Source organism: Mauremys mutica, chromosome 5 (assembly GCF_020497125.1).
Source record: "Mauremys mutica isolate MM-2020 ecotype Southern chromosome 5, ASM2049712v1, whole genome shotgun sequence".
NCBI lineage: Eukaryota > Metazoa > Chordata > Testudines > Geoemydidae > Mauremys > Mauremys mutica.
In genome coordinates this window covers 28,906,744-28,932,045 of record NC_059076.1, presented here as the reverse complement: position 1 = coordinate 28,932,045, position 25,302 = coordinate 28,906,744, and the positions used below count along the sequence as shown (strand labels likewise).

General features: G+C 41.6%; 1 protein-coding gene across 2 annotated transcripts in view; it reads right to left on the bottom strand.

Annotated features, from left to right (window-relative positions):
- The window catches only part of LOC123371401 (melanopsin-like), a 67,547-nt gene that overhangs the window by 27,851 nt on the left and 14,394 nt on the right, over positions 1-25,302 (bottom strand). The window contains exons 2-5 of one of the 2 annotated variants that reach the window (XM_045018977.1): positions 21,618-21,760; positions 16,465-16,598; positions 12,579-12,782; positions 690-861 (exon numbers count right to left, since the gene is read on the bottom strand). In XM_045018977.1, coding sequence (XP_044874912.1) covers positions 690-861; positions 12,579-12,782; positions 16,465-16,598; positions 21,618-21,760 — 653 coding nt within the window. The remainder of the gene's footprint in view (positions 1-689; positions 862-12,578; positions 12,783-16,464; positions 16,599-21,617; positions 21,761-25,302) is intronic. The other variant, XM_045018978.1, reaches the window with a different exon arrangement.

Genomic DNA, 25,302 nt, shown 5'->3' with positions numbered 1-25,302 from the left:
AAGATTGAGACTTCAACTGGATTTGGATTAGGCCCCAAATGAGTCATCTGTACATATTGAGAGGCAAAACAATAGAGAGAGTTCCCTTTTTGATCTCTGATCAGGCCAAATTTTTAGTTCAAATATTTACAAGAGAAGGCTGAGAGTCATGCGCAAAACAATTTGTACCTGCCTGTATATTTGCAAATAAATCTGAAATTTGGTCAAATGCATGCACGAATAGATGTGTGTGCACCATGGCCCATCTCGTCCCCCTGAGTTCAGCTGTAAAAGCTGTGATTTCTGGAATGTCTACAATACATGAAACTCTTGAGGCATAAGGACTTTAAAGTCTGTGGAGTGCGCTAAAATCAGGTGATGTCCATTTTGCTGTATAACAGATTTATTTGTTGTCATAACCTCCAGGTGGCTTAGATGATGAACCCAAACACTGAAGAAAATGAAAAATAGCTGAATATGAGAAAATAGCATTTCTGCTTCTATTTATCTAACCCGACTGTCTATTTGGAGCATGTAAGCAGGGAATTCTCTGTATTGTAATTCTGTGGGACATCAAAGGAGAATACGGATTCAGTGTAAGCAGCATCATTAATAAATCTACTGCCCAGCTTGATTTTCAGCCAGGAGCTTTAAAGTATGCTTTACAGCAAGAAGACAAGAGATTTAACTACTCTTGCTACCCTGCTTACCTGCCAGTACTTCTTATGGCCAGAAACATGAATAAATAGCAATGGAATATTATAACCAGGGGAATGAAAAACACACAGCAACATAACATCATGGTGTAACTTCTGTTTGCTGGGGAATAGGTTACATAGTCCCATGTACAAGATATCATCAACCCTTCTGGCACATAGGAACCTAAGAAACATGAAAAGTAAATATACATATACATATATATACACACGCACAGTTTGTAAAATTACTGGTCAAGGTTTAAGAACTGGACAGTTAACAAGCAAATGGTAATACTATACATGTGACCCTCACTGGCCATCCTGTACTGCATAATTACTTAACTGCTGTATTGTACAAGCCAGTTCCAGAATACGGAGAGCACAGATACAGTGTTGGCATACATCTCGTCTCCCACCTAGTCTGAACTCATTAAAAAAACTGCATCATGCACAGACAATAAGAAAACGGCTAGCAATCTTTGAGGGGGTCAACAAGCATATAGACAAAGGGGATCCAGTGGATATACTGTACTTAGATTTTCAGAAAGCCTTTGACAAGGTCCTTCACCAAAGGTTCTTAAGCAAATTAAGCTGTCATGGGATAAGAGAGAAGGTGCTCTCATGGACTGGTAAATGATTAAAAGATAGGAAACAAAGAGTAGGAATAAATGGTAAGATTTCAGAATGGAGAGAGGTAAAGATTGGTATCCCCCAGGGGACCAGTCCTATTCAACATATTCATAAATGTTCTGGAAAAAGGGGTAAATAGTGAGGTGGCAAAATTTGCAGATGATACAAAACTACTCAAGATTGCAGTCTGACTGGGACTTAACTAAGAGCTAAACAAGGATCTCACAAAACTGGGTGACTGGGCATCAAAATGGCAGATGAAATTCAGTGTTGATAAATGCAAAGTAATTCATACTGGAAAACATAATCCCCAACTACACATATAAAATAATGGGGTCTAAATTAGCTGTTACCACTCAAGAAAGATCTTGGCGTCATTGTGGATTATTCTCTGAAAAATCCACTCAATGTACAGCAGCAGTCAAAAAATGAACAGAATGTTGGGAAACATTAAGAAAGGGATAGATAATGAGACAGAAAATATCATACTGCCTCTATATAAATCCATGGTATGCCCACATCTTGAATACTGCGTAGAGATGTCATCACCCCATCTCAAAAAAGAAAAGATATATTGGAATTGGAAAAGGTTCAGAAAAGGGGAACAAAACGGATTAGGGATATGGAATGGCTTCCATATGAGGAAAGATTAATAAAACGGGGACTTTTCAGCTTGGAAAAGAGATGAATAATGGGAGGGATATGATAGAGGTCTAGGAAATCATGACTAGTGTGGAGAAAGTAAATAAGGAAGTGTTATTTACTCCTTCTCATAACACAAAAATTAGGGGTCACCAAATGAAATTAATAGGCAGCAGCTTTAAAACAAACAAAAGGAAGGATTTCTTCACACAACTCACAGTCAACCTGTGGAACTCTTTGCCAGAGGATGTTGTGAAGGCCAAGACTGTAACAGGGTTCAAAAACGAACTAGATACATTCATGGACGATAGATCCATCAATGGCTATTAGCCAGGACGGGCAGGGATGGTGTCCTTAGCCTCTGTTTGCCAGAAGCTGGGAATGAGAGACAGGGGATGAATCACTTGATTACATGTTCATTCCCTCTGGGGAACCTGTCATTAGCCACTGTTGGAAGACAGGATACTGGGCTAGGTGGACCTTTGGTCTGACCCAGTATGGCCATTCTTATGTTCTTAACTGTCAGTCTTCCATGAGCAACCTTTTAAAGTACTCCAAGTGGTACATGATGGCATTTTGAATACTGTCTAGTGGAGAGACAATCTATCCAACTGCTCCCCACCTCTCAATTACTTGCAAGGAGGTCATTTTCAGCAGACACGTTTAAGAATCTTCAGTAACAGACGTGTTGTAAAGGCGCATCTGCTGAAACCACTGTAATTGAGGGTCTTTTGAGATTACTTTGGAGACTGTTTCTCGTTTCATTTCAAGCGATTCATAATGTTACCTGTACAAATTTGATACAGGCTGAGTCTCTGCAAATTCTCATCCTAGAAGCTACTTTCCCTACCCATACTTTATAAATCGATACGTCCTAAAAAGATGTGGGTTGGATGTGGAGGGACAGCAGGAGAACCAGAGATTCTGCAAAGAGGTATTTGTGATGGATCTCAGCAACCGCCCTCAGGGAAAGGCAGGGGCAAGGGGCTGTGTGTGTGATAGGTGTGTGGTGGTTAAAACTGGACTCATTTTACACAAGACAGATGTCAAAACTAGTCCCAATAAAATGTTCAAAACCCCTCTGAAGCATTTCTAAAACTGCTTTCTTGCAACATCTGCATATAAAATGCCTGATGGTGTGGTTCACTAGAAGGCTTTTACTGGCACTAATTTAAGATTTTGGGCAACCTAAATTGCTCAATGTGTGTGCGCTCCACTCCTGCTCCCTGCATCTGACACATGCCTATGCTGAGAGTGAAGCGGGAGAGAATAGCTCAAAGCTGGCTACAGCAGCTTTCTGCCAGCTAGGATTTCCTTGCGCTGTGGGAATCCTCTGAAGCTGGCTTGAAATGGCTGCAATTGTAGTTTGCACCAGTGAAATGGTAAATATCTGCCCCAGGATATTGTATTAATTCTGGGTTTATGTACGTGTGTATTGGAGCAGTGAATGCTGTAGAAGCATTTCTTAACCATTCCCTTCGAGTCACTCAGAACTTTCACCTTAGTTCAGTGGAAGGCCTGAGCTCTGCATAGGCAGACTCTTACACCCACATGGAGTTCTGCTGAGGTCTATGGGACTCTGTACAGGTGCAGGCATGTGCCCAAATTCCTTGGCACAGTCAAGGCCCTGATCTTGCCAGCTGACTAGTGGAGTCAGAACCTTATGCTCCAGCTGAGCCTCACTGAAGGTATGTCTCTACTGCAAATGTATGTGTGCTTGTAGTATGGTAACACGTGTGTGCTATCTTTAATCTAGCTGGCGCAGGAAACAGTAGTAATGTAGATGTGGCAGCAGGAGGTTCAGCACAGGCTAGCAACCAAGGGAGGCTGGGTATGTACTCTAGTCAGGGCCACCGAGAACAGGTTTGGGCCCTGGTGAAATATTTTTTTCGGGCACCGCAGCAAGGGTGGACCGGCTAAACAGGGCCGATGAAGCCGGGGAAGCCGAGCCTCGGGCCCCCTGCCGGGCCCCGGTAATTTGTACCAGCTTCCCCCCCGCCCCCCTCGTTGTTAGCTCCTTGCCACAATGTCAACTCTGCTCTTTTTACCTATGCTAGCTAGACTGAAGCTAGTGTGTGCACCTGAGCTGCCATCACACTGTCACCTGCTGTGAATACATACCCTGAACAGGGTATGCAGGCTCATGGATCAGCCTGAAGGATTGGGCCTTAGATTTTAAACACTTTAGGATACAGCCTAAGCAGGGACCGCTGTGTCTTATAAATTGTGACACACACTGTCATTGCTTAACAAATGAGAAATAATCCTAACGGCTATGCAGTAAAACCCACTACTCCACCTAACTCCTTTTCTTGATTATGAGCTGTAAATATAAGAGAGACAGTGCTGAATATCAAAAGCAGAGCTGCGGTGATTAGAGAGCGAGTGCAAGCTTTGGAATGGATATAAGCAGAGATGCTAATTAGAAGAAAAAAAATCAGTGAAGGCAAAGGAAAATAGCTTGAAGATGCTCAATATATACTTTTTTTCACTGCATGTTAAATGAGATTTTTTCATTGTCTGACCCTTTTAGCATCAGAAAATCCTCTTCACTAGATGAAAGTAATTCAATTAGCATTTGCATGCTAGCTATCTTATTATGCTAACAGAATTTAGAGTATTCTCACCATCAGGGTAAAGCTGTACTGTTTTTGCTTTTCATAGGCAAGTCAAGGAAAACAACATTAAGCAAGCTTTTTTTGGTTCTCAGTGCCGGGCTTTCACTACCAACAACAAAAAAAGAAAAATATCACTCATTACCCACTTCTGTTTCTTCACTCAGGAAAGCTGAACAACATTGGATGATGTTAAGCTCTTTTAAAAAGTTTTTAGAGAAAGATCACTAGCATATCAGTATCAGAGGCGTAGCTGTGTTAGTCTGGATCTGTAAAAGCAGCAACGAGTCCTGTGGCACTTTATAGACTATAGACTGCAGGGAGCTCTGAGCCCTTTAAATCCTGGCTCCAGCCTGGTCGCCAAAGCTGCGGGCGGGATTTAAAGGGCTCTGGGCTCTCCACAGCGGCAGGGAGCTCCGAGCCCTTTAAATCTCGGCCGCTGGAGCTGCGAGTGGGATTTAAAGGGCTCGGAGATCCCTCCTGCTGCGGGGAGCCCAGAGCCCTTTTAATCCTTTCCGCGCAAGCCGGTGCAGTCCGGCATGGTGTACTGGCTCTTGCCGGTATGCTGTACCGAACCATACTGGCTTACTTTCACCTCTGGACTCCTGTAATATTTTATGAATGTTAAGTGTGTGATTGATTTTTATTGTATTGTATGCTATATGATTTCAAGGAGGTAATTCAGGCATCAGCTCACATGCATGTAAACAGGAAAGTGGTCAAACACTTCTGACAGACACCCATTTACCAATATATGTCTTAAAAAGCCATGCAGAGAACCAATTGCTTTGAAGTCTATCCTTGACTCCTGTTGTCAGACATCACTGGTGTGGTGCTCTGCTCTGTTCAATGTTGATAACAGTCAGCTGTGTGCGTGTTCCCTCTGTGTGCTGCCTAACAACTCCCACCTGGTGGGCCACATACACCAGTTTAAACAAGGTCAAGAGACACAGGGAGACAAGGGGCAAGTCTACACTACAAAATTAAGTCGACCTAAATTACGTTGACATATAGCCACTGCAGTAATTGAATCAGTTTTACACATTCACACTACGTCCTTGTGTCCGCGGTGCACATCCTCACCAGGAATGTTTGCACTGATTTAACTACCAGGGTGGAGCATTGGGGATGTTTTCTGAAAGGCAATCGCAGTCAACATAAGCAATGCAGCATCTATACTGACACTGCAGCAACCTAACTACATTGACTAAACGCTACACCTTTATTGAGTTATTAAATCAGTGTAATGGGTAAGTTACATTGGTGGGAGCTACATTTTAGTGTAGAAACTTACAGAGATGGGTTGACATAAGGCAGCTCATGTCAATCTAACTCTGTAGTGTAGACCAAGCCAAAGGATGTTGGGGTGGATAAAGGAATGCAGTCCCTAGAGGAGGGAGGGAGGGATGGACACACACACACACACCCCGACCGCACGGAAGCAGACTGAACCCCAGTACCAAATGTGGGAGAGTCAAGACAAGTTAGGCCTACCTAAGCACTATGCCCCAATAGCAACTATGTGAGCGAAACCAGACAATCACTATACTCTTGGATGAGCTCTCAAAGACAAAACACCACATCACCTGTGGGTGAACTCTTCTCACTAAGCCATTACTCTGTATCTGACCTATCAGTCCTCGTCCTCAAAGAAAACCTGCACAACACTTTCAAAAGATAAACCTGGGAGCTTAACTTCATAATTTTGCTAGATACTAAAAATCACAGATTGAATAGACACATTGGATTTATGGCTTATTACAACAATCACCCCCAGACGCTTCCCCCCTTTCCTTTTCTCCCTATTACCAGCAAAGGGTCAATGGGTCACTTTATCTTAAATGGTCCCATGAAATACATGTTAACTACTTATGCTGAACCATCTGTTCCATCTTATATTTAGCTGTGACTTTCTGATTAAGTTTCCCAGACCTGAAGAACTCCCTGTAAATTCAAAAGCTTGTCTCTCTCACCAACAAAAGTCCGTCAATAAAAGATATTACCTCACTCACCTTGTCTTTCTCATATCCTCTGACAAACACAACTACAACAAACACTGCATACATAAACTTTAGGTAAGGCAATTATGCATGTAGACAGGTTTTTAAATTTAAAAATGCTTCACTCTTGTTATGCTTTGTTCTTTCTGTTGAGGTTAAACTATGCTTTGTTTAAACTGTTTTATGTTGTCATGGGGTCCCCTCACTAGTAGGGTGTCTCTTCCTGGCTACTCTGGGGATTAGCTCCTTCCAAGTCCAACAGCTCCTTCTGTCACTCATGCATGCACCCTGCTGCCCCATGCAACTCAGGGTGAGCTCTCTTCATGGCTTGGCGCTTCCAGCCATTTCACTACAATGCCTCACTTCTGGGGTTTTAAAGTCTGATCACAGGACTATCCAAGAGAGTCTTCTGCTTCGCTGCCCAGTCTTTGCCACTTCCCCCAGTGGCTGGTAGGGGAACCCGAGCCCACCCACTAACTCAGGTTCAGGACCAGGGACTATGTTTAGCCAACCATGTTCTGCTTTCTCCCAGACTCTTTCCCTAGACTCCTTCCTACATCTTCTAACTCCCCTCTCTCTAGGTCAACCAGCCCACACTCCCTCCTCCAATGGATTAATTGCAGACTACGTAGCTCTGTAACTCCCAAACACACACCTGTTCTCTCAGAGGGAAACTGCAGACAACTTCCCCTGCAGCTCTTTTCTGCTGCCAGCTTCCTGGCTTTATATCAGCCCTGCAGGTTCCTTCTCAGCTGGGTTCCATCATCAAACAGCCTCTCAAACCATATTTCTTCCTCAGGTGCAGCCTATCAGGTTAATTCACCTAATTTACCCAGCTCTGCCTTGTGTGGGGGTGAATATCCCATCCCATATGTCACTGTGTTCACACACTGGTCACAACTCCTGAAGGGAAGACTTGTACAGCTCAAACCATTCATGCCTGCTAAGGAATCACTGTTGGTGCACAAGGTGCACCAGTCTGAGAGGGGGGAAATTGTGCGACTCTACCCTGAGAAGCGAAGACACAGGCTTGTAACCCAAAGGGGGTGGGCTCAGAAAAACTAAGCAGCTTCAAAGGTGCAGATAGCCCTGAACTATGACAACCATGTTTTGGGAAATCAGCAGATGTGGCAACTGCAAGGCTGATCTGGTTTATTTTCTTCTACTGATGCCACAATATTGTTTTGACTCATATATTAGGAATTAGAGATGGAAAAGAACTATCAGGTCACACTGCAATTACCCTGTCAGTGCAGGATTGTTCTACTTGCTTTGCCCAGTTTAATTTTACAGGACTCAGGTGATGGAGCTTTCACTGCGAGACTATTCCACATCTTAGACCACATTGGCAAGGATTTACTTCCTGACAATTGGGCATCAGTGTAAATTTCAGTGCAAAACCTCTTAGTGTAAATGGGACTCAGACCCAATTTTTATTGTTGTTGTGATGGCACTTATGATTGAAGATTTTGCAAAATTTTACCGCAGGCAAATGAGTCAGTAAAATTTGCAAGCCTGATTAAAGGCAATAATTTTGTGTTATTTTATTGACATATACAAGGCTTTCAATTAAGCAGATCATTACTTACTATTACAAGAATTAATTGCCCCAGATATCAATGCTAAAGCCTTATTCCGAGTTAAATCCTACACAGTATACTCAGCTGTAAAGCTATTGATTACAGGCAGATGTCTTTTGCAGTGTAGCTCAATTCAAAGCCCAACTGCAGGAAAAATGCCATATACTATGTTCACAATAATTCAGTTTTAGATACTGGTAACAGAAGAGTTGTAAGACAGCAATGATGACACAAAAATGTGGTTATTGGGATATCTAATGATAACCTAATCTGTTATCTTTTAAAATAAAGCTAGCTAATACATCAATAGAGAAAACTAGAGCAGCAAAACAAGGCATGGAATTATGTTACCTTAATATTAAAACAAAAAGGCTATTGTCAGTTGTTATATTGCACCTTCACTTGCAGTGAAAGAAATAACATGAGTTTAAATCAGGCTTCATAAGATTCTGATGAAGGGGATGAGAAGGCTGAAATGTTTCTGGCTTTGTAGTAAATTAATAGTTAGGATAATATTAGGTTTGTTCCAAAAATCGAAAGCATTTTCAGTGAAAAATTAAGAAAAATAAATAAAATATGGGTTGGTTTGTTTGTTTGAAAATGTGGCAGGTTTTAATTTTTCATTGAAATCAAACAAAAAATTCATTTTCATTCAAAATCAAACATCTGAATTTGATTGAAACAGAAATGATCCCCCCCCTTTCCCCATTTTTGGTTCTATACTAGAAAAGGGGACAAAAGAGGGAAAGGGAGAAAACCCACAAAATCCAGATTACTTTTTGTTTTGACTAAAAAAAGGTCAATTCTAAAAATACAAAAACATTTTCAAGCAGAAAGTGGCACGCTTGTCTCAGTTCCTGGAGGAAAACATAGTACATAGATTTCATTACTATTTGTGATGAGATTATATGCTCTTGTTACGTATGAAGAGGTTTTCCTGCTTATTCAAACACAAAATGCACTAATTCAAAATATTCAAGTGTTGTTCTACTCTGAAAAGTGTCTGTGAACACAGTGTCATGGTCTCTCAATAATTTCCATAATAAAGCTGCTCTGCCTATAAGTAAAAATCCATTCCCTCCACACCCCTGCCCCCAACAACCAGCCCTGCAAACTCAAACTCATTTTTTCCTTTTTTGTGCAACAACACCATCAATAAATGTCCTGCTGGCTAAATTATACCCTTTGTTACATCTGTGAATCCCCATTGCACAGGTTTAACCAAATGGAATTTAACAAAACATGTCTGTGAATGATGCACAATAATAAGCAGAAATCCAGCTCATCCATCTGTTTTAACACTACCTGGGCTAACCAGGCTCAAAAGCAGTAAGATGCTATTTCTATCACTAAAGTCAGTAGATATGACTGAATAAACACAAGTGTATATCACATTAGCCCCACTAGTTTATGTCAACTGAAGATCTGACCCAAGGAATATTTCTGTTGAGTAAGAAGGTATAATTTTTACTAGGTCATTTATCTCAATGAAACCTCACTTTAAGGTCATGAGGTAAAATCACAGAAGTAGAGAAATTTACAGCCAAAGGGACAATATCGTCAAAGTTTAAGACCAAAAATCTGACTTGTGCTAAATATCTAGATTTAGACCAAGATTTTCAAGAGGGGGTAATGACACCTTCAAATCTGTAAAGCACTTTTTGATCCTCAGATAAAATATGCTACAGAAGACCAAACTAATATTATTGTTACTTAAGGCTGACATTTTCAGAGGCGAGCAATAATTCTGAGTGCCCTGATTTTTTGGATGCTTTAAAGAGGCCCAATTTTCAGAAGTGCTGAGTATCCACCTGCTAAAAATCCTTTAAGATGTCTCAAATTGGGCGCACACAAAAAAATCCAGCACCCAAAAGTGAGAGTCATTTTAGAAAATGTTGCCCTTCAGAAATATTATTTTCCTCCAGTGTAGCGCATTTAAGCTGAGGATCTTAGAGCGCTTAACAATTATTAATAAATGATAGCCCTGTGAGATAGGTAAGTAGTGCTATCCCATTTTTACAGACAGGAAAATTAAGAGACTGAGGCCAAGTGATTGGACAAGATCAGACAGGAGTGGAGACTCTAGGAAGAGAATCCTTATCAGCTGTGGCTCTCAGGCTCAAAGGTTTGTGCCTTAGCCAGAAGACTATTCTTCCCCCGATTTTCTCACAGCCCCGTTATACTTAGCCAGGCTGTCTGAGAAGGGGTAAGGAGATGCCAAACAGGGGACAGAAGGGGAGATAGATACTCAGTGTCCCAGCATAAGAGGTTGAGGGTGGAGAGAAACCCAACAGATGGAGGAAGTAATGACTAGTGGGTGATTGGATGTATGTGTGGTGGGGAGGATGTTGGGCAAGTGATGGATCTGTGGGTGGGTGTGGGGACAGGTAGGTATGTGGTGTGAATGTGTGCGTGTATGTGTCTGGAGAAGTTTAGTAGCAGACAGTAAGAGAAGGTTGTGACAAGTAGTGGAGAAAGGGAAGGAAGGGACAGCGGAAAGAGAAAGGAGGAAGAGATCATTTGGAAAAGAGAATGAAGGAAAAGTTGGGGATAGGAAGAAAGCAGGCCTTTAAAAAAGGAAAGAGAAAGGAAACTAAAAGCACAGGAAGCTAAAATTATTTATGATCAAAGTTTAATTCCAAATTAAATAAGCGGAAGCAAGCAAACAGTGATGGATTTTAGATGCAAATCTAAATTTTCAGATTGAAAAAGAGGGGACTAAAGGGAGGATACGATAGAGGTCTATAAAATCATGAATGGCATGGAGAAATGAACAAGGAAGTGTTATTTACTCCTTCACATAACACAAGAATCAGGGCTCACCCACTGAAATTAATAGGCAGCAGGTTTAAAACTAACAGAAGGAAATAAAGTCTTCACACAATGCACAGTCAACCTGTGGAACTTGTTGCCAGGGGATGTTGTGAAGGGCAAAACTATAATGGGGATCAAAAAAGAATTTGATAAGTTCACGGAGGATAGGTTGATCAATGGCTATTAGCCAAGATGCTCTGGGTGTTCCTAGCCTCTGACAGCCAGAAGCTGGGAGCAGACAATAGGGGGTCAATATTTGCCAGTTTGGTCATTCCCTCTGAAGCAAAGGGCATTAGCCCCTGTCAGAAGACTGGATAGTGAGTCAGATAGGCCATTGGTCTGACTCAGCACAGCCATTATTATGTTCTTATCTACGAAACGTGACTGTAATTCCTCTCTCATATATCAGTAGGCTTGTGTATAACACTGGATACAATACTCAGTTCTAGTACAATTTAAAGGAGTTATGAATAAATTTTGCAGGCTGCTCAAAAGACATTGACCTGGCTATTTGCACCTGCTAGTCGAGCCCTACACTTTTGCATGTGTTAGGTGTCACACAAGCTGGACTGAACCCAGGGATTTCCTTCTTCAGGAGATTCTCTGATCTGATCACAGTGCAGGATGGAACTGCAACTTCTCAGTTGTGCTGATTTGCTTCTTCTTAGGAGCACGACGCTTGCTAAAACAAGATTAGAATTGTCAAACACTTCCAAGGAAAAGTTTATGAGCCAGACTGAGATACTCAGGGACTGGATTCACTAACAAAGACAAGAAGGTAGGGGGAATTTAAGGTCCTGATCCAAACACCATTAAAGTCAATAGACAGAGTCCTCCTATCTTCAGTGGACTTTGAAGTAGAACTTAAAAATACTTTAAATATTGTATTATTTTTTATGTAATCTCTGTTCAGGCTGAAATGGAGATGACAATTTTTTCTCACTGACTAGGAAGATATACTATTTTTCAGTGTTATCTTTCAAAGCTACTTGTTTTAAAAGTGGTAACACTAATATTTTACTACTCCTGAGATAGTCACTTCAATGTATTTATATAAGGCCAGTACAGAAGGAAGAAAAATATTAGGGGTAATTCTCAGCCTTGCCTCAAATTGCCCTCTCTTTTTGCGCACACTATTTTGCATGTGCAAATAACCGAGGTTGCTATTGATTTAATGTAGATAACTTACTACCAGGCTGCATCTTCACCTCAGATATCTACATGACATTCGTTACTCCTGCCTTTATTTTTAAGCTCGGAAGGGAAGGCAGGCTTTTGATAATCTGTCCCTTTATCTCTTGACATAAAAGATGACTGAGAAAGTAAGAATGTGCTGACAACTACTGCTGAAGAGAGAAGGTACCTACCCTTCCTGACTTGAGAAGTACTGATACACGCCTATTATGCCATTGGAGGATTTGTTTTGCTTGAGCATACCTGGAAAAAAAAACCCACCTGCACTGCTGTAGGCACAGATATACTATACTATAGCAACCCCCCCAGGCATTAGTCATATATACACTCAACAATAATGCCTATGGGCCGTTTTACACATCTGCAACAAAGCAAAAGCACCATAATGTACACACACACACACACACAAAAGAGTAAACAACGTACTCCACCCAAGAAGTGGAGCCACGCTCCATCCCAGCGAGTAGAGCCAGACAATAACAATGATCTGCGATGTGTGTTTCTTGGAAGTCCACCGCATGGATTGCAGAGGCTTAGTGATCACAAGGTATCGATCAACGGAAATAGCTAATAAAGTCATCATTGAGGTTATTCCAAAGAGCGCCCCGCAAAAAGCATACAGGTTACAACCTAAACAGAAAAGTGGAACGTAAGATTTTTAGTTTTCTAAACAAATGTAGAACTCTCTCTTACAGCCTGATACAATCAACTTCCTATTTGTGATCACGCTGTTCTTGACTCAAGACACTTCTCTTGTCATAGGAATTTATACAGCCTTCCTGCATCAGCAGTTTATTTTTATTTAATGGGGCAAATATAAAATTAATATAAAAGTAAGCAGGAAAAATGTCCAACCCTCTACTGTAGGCTATGACTGAGAATCATTTGTCAATGGAAAACTGCCTCAAGAAAAATCCAATACAATTAAAGTTACATTTTCCTGGAATGCTGCCCAATATAATGACCTTAACTATGCTGAAACAGACATTTGTCTCCTAGAGACAAAAGGAGATATCAAAAAATGAACATTGTTTTATGCAGGGTTGTTGTAGCCCTGTTGATCCCAGGATATTAGACAGAGAAGATAGGCGAGGTTCTCTCTTTTATTGGACCGACTTCTATTGGTGAGAGAGAGGAGCTTTTGAACTACACAGAGCTCTTCTTCAGGTCTGGGAAACTTTACTCAGAAGCTAAATCTACACTGCAATTAAAAACCCATGGCTGGCCCAAGTCAGTTGATTCAGGCTCACAGTTGAGGAGCGGGTCTGTTTAACTGTGGTGTAGATTTTTGGACTCGGGCTACACTCCAAGCTTTGTCACCCTCCCACCTTGCATGGTTGTAGAGACTGGGCTCCAGTCTGAGCTTCTACACTGCAATTCAACAGCCCTTCAGGCTGAGACTCGCGAGCCCCAGTCAGCTGGCACAGGCCAGCTGGGGTTTTTTAACTGCACTGTAGACGCTGTTAAATACTGTTAAAAGTGTCACTGTTAAATACTTAATACCAGGTGGAACAGATTGTTTAGCATAAGTAGTTAATGCCTATTTCAAGGGACCATTCAAGGTGAAGTGGCCAGTTAACACCTCTCCAGTCCAGGGGGAAAGGGCTACCCAAATACCCTGAGAGAACCTACTTCAATACAGAAATAAAACCCCTCCGACTGCCACCCCACACTGGAACCCATGAGGGATATCAACAACAATTAAAACCCATACTCAATGAGGACCACATTGTGAAAGAAATCAGGATGAACTCCTCTTCAAACAACCCTCGAACCTCACCATCAGAAGCAAGCTCCCCACAGACCAGGACCACACCAACTTATAGTGGCACCAGACCTTGCCAGAACAAAAAATGCAAAACCTATAGACCAGTGGTGGGCAACTTCTGGCCCATCAGGGTAATCTGATTGCGGGCCACGAGACATTTTGTTGACATTGACCTTCTGCGGGCATGGCCCCGCACAGTTCCCATTGGCCGCGGTTCACTGTTCCCAGCCAGTGGGAGCTGCGGGAAGCGGCGGCCAGCACGTCCCTGTGACCCGCAGCTCCCATTTGCCGGGAACGGCAAACCACAGCCACTGGGAGCTGTGAGGTCCGTGCCTGTGGATGGTCAACATCAGCAAAATGTCTCGCGGCCCGCAATCAGATTACTCTGATGGGCTGCATGCAGGCCGCAGGCTGCCCACCACTGCTATAGACTTATCTTCACTGCTATGATGATCAACACTCCTCACAATACACCTTTCAAGATCTATGGGTCCAACACATGCCTATCACAACATGTGGTTGGCCTCATCCAATGTATTAAATGCCCCAGTAACAACTAGGTGGGTGAAATGAGAATCACTATGCTTGTCAATGAATTCACATAGGAAAATGATAAAAGACAAAAAACGCCGTATCACCTTTCACAAAATGATTGCTCTGTATCTGACTTCACAGCCCTCATCCTCAAAAGGAAAAAGGGACACCTTCAGAAGGAGAGCCTGGGAGCTTAAATTTGTAACTCTGCTAGACACTAACAATCATGGACTGAGCACAGACACTGGATTTATGGCTCATTTCAACTATCTGTAACCCACTTAATCCTACGCAGTGGTGCTGGAATTCTTTTAGTAGTGGGCCCTGTCCTCCCCCGACCTCCAGCCTGAGGCTGGGAGCAGGGACGTGTCTCCAGGAGAGGGGGACCCAGACAGGGGTAAGGGGCTGAAGATGGGGCCACAGCTGGGGGAAGGACTGGGAGCAGGGCCAGGAGTGGAGCCCCAGGCCAGCAACCAGGACCTGCATGGGGGCAGCAACTGGGAGCCCCGGGAAGGAGCCTGCCCTGGGGTTCTGCAGCACCCTCTGCACCTCTAAGTTCCCATACCCTCCAACCCAGACTCTTTCCCCAACCCCTTCCCCGTATGACTGGAGAGGGGTTAATGGGCACGTCACCTTTAATGTTCCCTTGAAATATGTGTCAACTACTCATGCTAACAATTCATTCCATCTTGCATTTCGCTGTGACAAGCTAGTACCTTTCCCAGACCTGAAGAAGAGCTCTGTGTAACTTGAAAGCTTGTCTCTCTCACCAGCAACAGTGGTCTAATAAAACTTCACCCACATTGTGTATCTAACTTTGTTTTATATGAATTAAAAATGCAGAAGTGCTTTTGACTCCATGCCATTTTAAAAGCCTATATGGAAAACACAGCCACTTGTCCTATGAAATATGGTACACAATGTTATTTTAAGTTACAATTTTCACTTTGAGTCAGAATGATTTTTCCTTTGTATATTCTCTAAAAGACAAAGACAGACAGAGTTGCAATTTGAATAATTTGACCTGGAAATCAGTGTCAAATAGTCGTTTCTTAGGATTGTCTGTGACACCGTGTCATCACACATGATGGTATGCTAGAGACAGCACATAGTTCAAAATGACACAGTTGACACCAAAAGTAATCATGTCAATGTCAGGAGCATGGAGTTAATGGACCAAATCCTTCTTGCCTCACTCATGCAAACTGTCCCATTTATGATCATAGGATGACCTGTGTAAGCATGGCAGGCAGGATTTGTCTAGCGAAGTGGGAGAGACAAACAATATTGTGAGCCCAATGAATACATCTCTTCTGCTGGTACTAAATAGGTTGTTTCAGGACCTGATTCACCACTGTGCTACTCCAGTTTTATACTGATTTAATTCTGTTGCTATCAATGGAGTTATGCCAGCCTAAAAGCAAAACTAACACAATTGTGAATCAGGCCTTTAATCGGAGCTTGCAATATTTTCAAAGGAACTACAATTTAGACGTCACATGTTCCTTGTTTTGGGGAAGAGAGAAGCAGCTGAGGCCATCATTTGGCTCTCTTATTCTGTGATTCTTTTTACTGATTGAATGCTCCCAGGGGCCTCGCACTGGGTACCGGGTATACATTTCTAAACAAATAAATACATAATTCACTGTCAATCAAGAAAAAGAAAAAACTCTATACATGGCTTAACAAAACTATCCTACCTATTATTCTACCCATCATCAAGCATGGTAACTGGCCTTACATGCTAAGTGGTCATGTGATCACTATGGTGTTGCTCTTGAAGCCAGAGGTTTGATTCCTTTCATTCAAAGAACTGGAAGGGGAAGGAACCAAACCTATAAAACACAAGAGGGTTGGAATTCAGTGACTTTGCACCAGTCCTGTTGGTTGATGATGTCAAGACTCTGGCTTGTGCCTCAAGAGTCTTGATGCTGCTGCCTCCATGCCACACGCTGGTGGCTAAGATAGGTTCCCATGCAGAGGGATATATGAAGTAGTATTGAAAAGTACCTATTTCTCCAAGTATCCACTCTTTGTGCAAACTGTTGATAAAGCAAATGGGGGCCTGAGAAGCACACATCAGGAAGTCACTCACAGCCAAATTAATTATAAAGTAGTTTGGCGGTGTCCTCAGCTTCTTGTTGCTTAAAAGTAATAAAATAAATAAATAAATGCAAGCCAGACAGTTAAGTTTGTTTTTACTGTTTACTTACTCAAAGAATCTGACACTTTCTAGGTTACAGTTTTATGCTTCATTCATCAATCCATTACCACAGCTATGGATGTCAGGATTTTGGAATAATGACTACGGGAAGAGGAAAGGATCTATTTTCAAACATTTTAACAATAAATGTAGAAATATATTGAATATACTCATACTTACCAAACTCCATTTTAACAGAGTAGGAGAGAACTCTAAATTTCCTGAGAAACATGTTTTTGCTCAATAGAAACAGATGCTGAGGTGCTGAGCACGCTCAGTTGCCATTGACACCAGTAAGTGTTGAGAGTGCTCACCATTTCACAGGGTCAGACCCTAACAGAGAGTACAGTGTCAAAGGCTGCACACGGGCGATCACTGAATTTTTAATAGCTGCTGTGCTGGTTCAGTCAGTCTCTGTATTAGCAGGACCGAACTCATTTTTTTTGCCAAGTGATTTTTGATAACCTGAGCATCAAAGGAGATACACAAGACCAAATGACATTTTATTCACTTGGAGTCTCACATTATAGAGCTGTTTATAAGAAGCAAAACTATAGACTACATACTTATAATTAAAACAGTAACTGGTGTGTAAAGAGACAAAGTACCACAAGGTACAATTACATATTTTCATTTCTTCCAACTAGCACTGTAGTATTTATAACATTTGCCTTACTTGTATGCCAAATTTCTGCCTGGGAGAATTGTTACATCCCAGTTATAAATCCTTGAAGATATACATGCAAAATGGAAATGCTGAGACATTGCCACCTAATATAACGGTACATGTGGCAAAATACACTCTCAGCACTGCTCTGTGTACCTACCATAATGATCACAGATGGGTTAATATTGCAATAGAATATCTTTATGATGGTCTTCAACGAAGAAGCTGAAGCAATTTATAACTACAGTAGCTCCTTGTATCTGATCCCTCCATTCTAAAGAAGTTCGTATTCAATGCTGATTCTACTCTCTCTTGGCTTCTAAAATCATTTACCTGGAAAGTGACTGTAAAAGTGGCACTGTGGAGCTTTCATCTCAATGATTTTCTGTGTAGTTTCGCATTTGCAAATTCATTCAAATTTAAGGCACATGCCAAAAGTGGCACTCAGCTTCCCTAAAGCAGTGACTTGTATAGAAAAGCCTGACCAAGGTGTGACCTACGTTTTCTGCCTATTGTAAATACTGCTGTCTCCTCTCTCTCTCTCTCTCCACTCAATCTTTGTTGAAAATTTTAGCTGTGCCAAATGGATCCACCCTTCAGCTATCAGAAGGTGCTTTAAAGAAGCCATATACTAACTGTCCACCTTAGCTGGATACAAGCATCAAGTCTGCAATAATCGGCTGTGCTGTTTTCACCCACTGTCATGCTCTGGCCCAAAGACTGACTTCTGAGACAGACCTTAAGCTATGATCTCCCAAGGGATGGCATGTGATTCTGTACTATAAAGCCTACAAATGCCATTCTATATTAAAGTTGGAGTCTGACTGGCTCAAGGGTCTGGTAAGGAGATATGGAACCTTTCACTTCTGCATTAGGTCACTGGGTTGAATTTATTCCTGTTGGTAAGACCAAAAGTCATCATCCACTGACCAAGAGTCAGTGGGCTACATAAAAATTAGTGGTTTCAGCTCATGTAGAAAACAGCACTATTACTGTGACCCTAGATGGCAAAGACATGGAGATTAACTACCACATCCTCTCAATCCTATGGGTGATCCACCCAGAACAGGATTGAAGTCACTGTGGAGAGATGCTCTCACTACTGCGATTTCTATTTTATCAATCATGTGGACAAATAGAAGGCTTCTCTTTCTAGAATTTGAATTCAGCCCCTTTCACAGGATTAAAAATATAAAAAGGGGTGACATCACATGTCTATCAGATATAAGGAGTATGCAGTATTTTTTTATTTTTGGTCTCAGAATCCATCTGCAATAATTCTTAGTATTTCAGGATTACATCCACAGGATGCACATATATATAAAAACAGCCAATCCTGACTGTGCATACTATTAGAAGGGATGTAACAAGATACACTTAAAGAAAAAGTCACAGCTGAATCACAGACTACATGTTAATTTTTTGGTCTTGAACAAGTTTAAAAAGCAACCCCTAAAACTCCATTGACATTTTTCCAATAGGATGTCATCTTTGGTATGTCTTTAGTAAAGCAAGAGAGCCTATTTCAGCCATCCATCAGCAGCCTTGTATGTTTCCAGTGAAGCTCAAGAATGTTCACTGATTGGAATTAGTAGCTGGAAAGTCCTTTTCTGACACTAGAAAGCTAAAACGTGAAAGCAGAATATGCTAATGCCACGTACGCTGTTACCAATGGTGGGAAATCAAAGATGATGGCACCTGAAGGTTTCAGAATGGAAGAATTTACAGACACTTTCATTTTGTCATGACCAGGAGGAATCATTGCCCAGATTGATAATAAAAACTTCTTAGCTGTAAGAAAAAACACTGACCTAACATGGGATTAAACAAAAATAGAAAACAAATTTAATGTTGAAAGTCTCTCAAGTGGTCTGTGAAAAACTTAACATTATTCATTTTAGCTATGCACCCTTCAGGGCTCGGATCTCATGGTGATGGGTTCAGTATAAGTAATTAATTAATATAGGTTTCCCCAAAAACCTTTAGATGGTAAACCCTTCAAATCAGCGCTGGCCTGTTTTCTGTTTGTATAGTACTTGGCTTTTGATGACTACCAAAGGATAAATACTTACTGTCAATTTAATTTAATTTTCTTTTTAAAAAAAGGAAGTAAAAACTGAGAAAGAAATCACTCCTGAATAATAACGTTAACTTTTGTATGGTTCCAATTAGCTTTGGAAATTCACAACCTGCTGCAGTGAATAGATTGTAGGGGGGCAGAGTTCGGACCTTTGCTGTTGCTATTGTTTCCTGGAGATAGTTTTCTCCAGGTCTGATTGAATAGGGCAGCAGAACCATGCCTGATGACTCACAGAAGGTTTTATTATGGAAACTGGATAAAAAACCATTTTAAATAAAAGCAGAACACTGCAGAATGCAGCAAAATGTGTGAAATTGCTAGAACTGCAGTTTTCACAAAACCAAAACCTTCTGTTCCTAATGTTAAGCACTGCCATGTTAAAAAAGCTATTTTTAAAAGAAAAACTTGCATTATCTAGTTTACTTATAATATCTCTAATGAGCATGCTCAGAAGTGACTTTCCAAGAGCATATAGTAATATTATCTAACCAATTTTTTTTCGAACTCACTGGCTGATGGAGCACTATTAACAGGCCAAGTCTCAAAGTTGAGCCATTTTTAAATTTTTGTATGAAGAGCAAAATAGTAAGTGTTGCAGTAATAGTTTGCTGGGGGAAAAGTGTATCAACATCAATCTGGCTGGCATAATTTAGACAGCCGGGGCCGGATTTACACCTTACATACCCCTAGGAACAGCATCATCAGTGTCCCCCGACTACAGCTGACACTGCACCAATATGAACGTGAAACGTATTGCGTATTGTATCAAATTTGTGTTGGCCGCAATATACTGGCCCCTTTCCTCCCTGCAGCAGCCCCTCAAAGCAGCGCTGCCTGCTCCTAGCCCCCCTCTCTGCCGGTGGAGCAGTCCCAGGGCAGCAGGAGCAGCCAGGGCACAGCCTTCCCGGGAAGGCTACACCTGGCGTTCCCATCCTGAGCCAGAGCACAGCCCACCCACCGTAGGCAAGGTGCAAGCGGGGGGGACTGTACCTCTCCCAACGGTGAGCAGTCCTTGGGTGTCTTCTGTCCCTCCCACAGCCCAGCGTGGCAGCCATGCTCCGGCTCTGCCCGAGCAAGAGAATGGGGTGCCAGCTACACCCCTCCCTGTCCTTCCCAGGCTCAGGGCAGAGGCAGCGGGGCAGCTGAGATTGGAAAGTGGCTGGGATGCTCCAAGCACCTGCCTCAGCCACCTCTCCCAGCCATGGCTCATAGTGCCCCCATGCGGGTTGACTTAGATGCTCACCCTGCTCCAGCCTCACATGCTAGGCAGCCACCAACCTGTGCCAAGAGACCACTTTTAACTTTTAGGCATCCCTACTGTGCCTAATTGGAAATCTGGCCCTGCAGACAGCTCGCTTTGAGCAAAAAGATGATGAAGCCCTCAGATCTTGGATGGGAAGGTATAAAAGCTGCGAGTGCTGGCTCCACACCATGCTCTGCTTGTCTCTCCTGATGAAAACTTTCTCATAGGTGTGAGGCTCTTGGCATGGGATGGGATGACCACTTCCCTGTGCCATTCTTCTCCACTAAACCAGCCCTCCCAGACGGGTGTGAAAAAACACACCCGAGTGACATACATTTTGCCGGTCTAAACGCTGATGTACACATTGCTATGTCAGTGGGAGATGCTCTCCTGCTGACATAGTTACCGATGCTTGTTGAGCTGGTTTTATTATGTCGACGGGAGAGCTCGCCCTGCTTCACATTTTCATGAGCCATCAATGTATAAATACTGTCTGCCTGCAGGCATGGAGAGCATTGATGGCATAGCCTTATTTCATGTACCAGGGCGCTTCCTGGATCCAACTCCCCCAGCACCTTCAAGTGACTGAGGCAGTCTTGACAGTATCTTTTACATATTCTTGGGTGGTAGAGGGTGAAAAGAGTCAGGGAGAGCGAGAGAGAGAATACAATGGTGCAATTAAGCATTTCTTCAAAGCTGTAAGTTTAGTCCATCACGAAACAAGTCCCATGTGTTTATTTTCTCATAGTTTTGAATTACTCAAAGGAAAAAGTACTTACAGTGATGCTCCTAGTGATGATATGCACATGACCTTTTCTGCATCTTACATCACCAAATACGTGCAGAGAAGAAACTGATTCAGACTGTTCTCCCTCACACATAACACACACACACACACATACACGCTACTGTACAAGCTCAAGTCATCGGGCTTGCTGAATCAACCATGTCTGGAACTGAATTTCTATACCTGTAAAATGCATAGAGAACTAAAAGGTTTCCTATAACTCCAATAGATCCAATTATAAGAACACAGGTTCCAGTAACGTAAAGGATATGATCAGGAACTTCTGCTTTTGTCACAGTGTGGTGATGAGTTCCCATATCCAGGATCTGGAAAGAAAAGCAAAGGAAAAATAAAAAAGTTACCAAAATCAGCGCTTTTAATCAAGGGGACAATTTGTCTATACACTATATATCCCTAAACACACGCTACAAATTAAAGCCAGATTCTTATATACCATTGAGACACTTTTGTAGAGCTGTGTAGAAAATTTGGCCTTGCCATTGATAACACTATATTCGTACTATGCATAAACAGAGCACTTCATTCTCCAAGCCTCTCTATTCAGCACCTTTCACAACTGTAAGGAAATGTAAGGAAAAAATGAACTACTGGATTATGTGAGAGATTGCAAGAACAGTCTCACATTTAAGATAAGAAGCTGGTGCTAAATATATCTAGATACTTACTTTTTTGCTGGGGACATGTGGATAAAGCGAAAGAATATGGAATTTAAAGGACAATTCCTAATAAAATCCTCTTATTTATATTATTTAATATTTATGTCAAGTGCCACAATGCTTGCAAATCACTACCTATCTGGATGGCAAGCTGAGGCCTCTACTTGTCTGTAAAGCTTTGTAACCTCATCCTCTCAACACCTCCTCCCCCATCCTCTTTATCTGTTTTGTCTCCTGTCTGACTGCAGATTGCAAGTGTTTTGAGGGAGGGACTGTCTTTTTTGTACAGTGGGGTCATGGTCTTTAACTAGTATTCCTAGATGCTACCATGATACAAATAATAGATTTATACATGTGCATTTTGCTTTAAAGAGGGAATTGGAAGTACTGTACCTGCCCAAAAGGAACTACCAAAAATAAATGCATACAATCTTTTTAAAAATTGTTCAGGTCACCTGTTAATGGAGTTAAATTTCCATCATAATCCTGAATGACCTTTTTTGGGTTAAATAATACAGATTTCAATAAGAGGAAAACATTTTAAAAATTGTTAGAGGCACAACATACATGTTAGGAATTATGAGATTAATCTGATGATATGAAAAAGGCAAAGATGTGTTGGCATATAAATAGGCATCATATTTTCTGAAACAACCACCCAATATAAATTAGTGTGCATTCTATAAATGCAACATAAACCTCAATAAAACAAACAAACAAAAGCTCATCATGCCTCTGCTTTTATTAGTAGCATTGCCAACTGTCAACATTATTCCTAACCATATCCCTTCAGTTGACTTTGGGAAGTACAAAGACTAAAGTTTCCTATGTTTCTATTCCCCCTAGTCCTCTTGACAGATGGTACTGAGAACTCTACATGGAAAAACTAAAAGAAAAGAGGAAAAACAGCAGCTGTAGCAATGCTTGTGTCAGTACAAGCTCATTAAATAATTCTGACATTCCCATTACTGTAGCCCGTAAGATCTAAACCAGGTGATAATACAAGCTCAAAAGGGTTGAGAAAGTTTGGAGTCTTCACCCAAAGGTATCACAGACCTACTGGATTTGAAGAAGGTGAGTGAAGCTCCTCTTTTCAATTTGCCTGCCCCTAGTTCCACAGACATCCTTTATCTCTTTCTGACCTTTTCTATTATGTATGTTTTTCACCTCCTACTGCCTCAGTTCTCCACACAACCACCACCCTCCTCCCTGAAATGAATGGAACCTCCAAGGCCTGTACACAACAAACACGGATAATTGTGTGATCTTCTTAGTGTCACCCTTATCTGTGCAACCCACTGCTATCCTATTATTTGCTATGGTATCACTCATTGCATCACTTACCTGTAATGAGACAGTAAACTCTTTGACACAGGCATTTTTATTTGTGTCCGGTACAGTTTGGGATGCTGTGAAAAATATAATTATAATAGGGCCGGTATGGGATGTGTGGGAAAGAAAAGGGCATTTGAATATACACTTTATAAATGTACTCTCTATGCCATTATCTAAACCACTGATGAAAATATTGAACAAAATTGGACCCAGAGCTGATCCTTGTGGGAACCCACTCGATATGCCCTTCCGGCTTGATTGTGAACTCCTGATAACTCCTCTCTGGGAATGGTTTTCCAACCAGTTATGCACCCACCTTAGAGTAGCGCCATCTAGGTTGTATTTCCTTAGTTTGTTAATTAGAACAGCCTCTCTCCTAGTAGCTTTCTCCACCTTCTGAACTGAAAAATGAGAGCTGTTAAGTTACTATACAGCCAATGAGCAGGTACTGTATTGTACAACTAACCCATTAGCAAGGATGAGCAGAAAAGCCATATCCGACATATGGTCCAGACCCAGGCCGATATTGATCCACGTTGCAGACATAAATTGGGTGATGGCCCTCTTATGGATCTATAAGAGGATTTAGTCCAATCTCGCAAGGTGTGGGTTCCTGCTGTTAGTTCCTGAGCAACCTCAGTGCTCCTTGGCCATGATAGAAAACTAGGTTGTTCAGAAACTTTCAAGACACACTAAGAACCTTGCAGGATTGGACAGAAAATGAGGACCTGGGAGACAGTGGGTACTGGAGAATTTTTCTAAAAGACAGAAGTGGTGAGTGGATTTGTAGCTTCTCTTTTGGATTTGATTGGGTTTCTGAGCAGAAATCTTAAACAGTTAAGAAATCCAGTTAACTGCCCATATGGACTGTGGAAAAAACACAGAATTTGAGAAGCTTTCAAAATCATCTGAGGCTTTTTTTTTCTTGTTATTCAACATAGACTTTTTATACCAGAGTACATGCTCTTGGGCTGTAACTGAACCTCCACAGCAATGGAAAAAGGTTTGGCTTTGGGATTCACAACTTAATTAGGGAGAGATTCTGTTTTGTGACGCCTGAGAGGCACAGCACAGAAGACTCATCCCAAGGGCTGAGGGGACAAAGGCAGCCTTAAACCATTTTTGTGCCTCCCAGATTCTGAGCTGCTGCAAGGACTGAAATAACATGCTCCACTCTCCCCTATCCACCACTACCTTTATAGCACAGGTTAGAGCAGCCTCAGGGGCACAGTTAATTTGGTCACTCATTGTTATGATTTTATGCTTATCACACCAATTGCTTCTCTATGAAAAAGCGGCTATAACCCCACTTTAATTTACCTTTTCTTCCAGTTCCTCTGTATCTGTGTTACAATATATAAGGGATCTTGAACTCCTTTATATATTGACAAGTGGATGCATGTGGGTTTAAGAGAATCTAACAAAGTGCGACAGTGGATTAACTATTCCCCAAAACAAACATACAATCTAAAATTGACAATGCCATAGGAATAAACCAGTTATATCCTCAACATCACCTATCAGTAACCCCAAGTTCCCTGCATACCCAGTCTCATGACTCAATGTGGGGAGGGAAAATTACTAAATTCAGCTGTTTTGCAATTAATAGGACTTGACAGCTTTAAAAGTGATTCACATGAAGGCTTCACAGTGCACAGAACTAATCAATAAAAATGAAAATGTAATGATTGGTGAAGTTTATCATTTTGTTTTGTCTGTTATAAAACTGTCTATTTTTTCCACATGCATACTTTCATGCCTCTGAAGTTTGTCTAACAGAGCCTTAACGTGCAAATTCTACTCTGAAAATTATATAAAAATGGCATCAGATCTGCTTTCTGTGTGCATTCAGAATT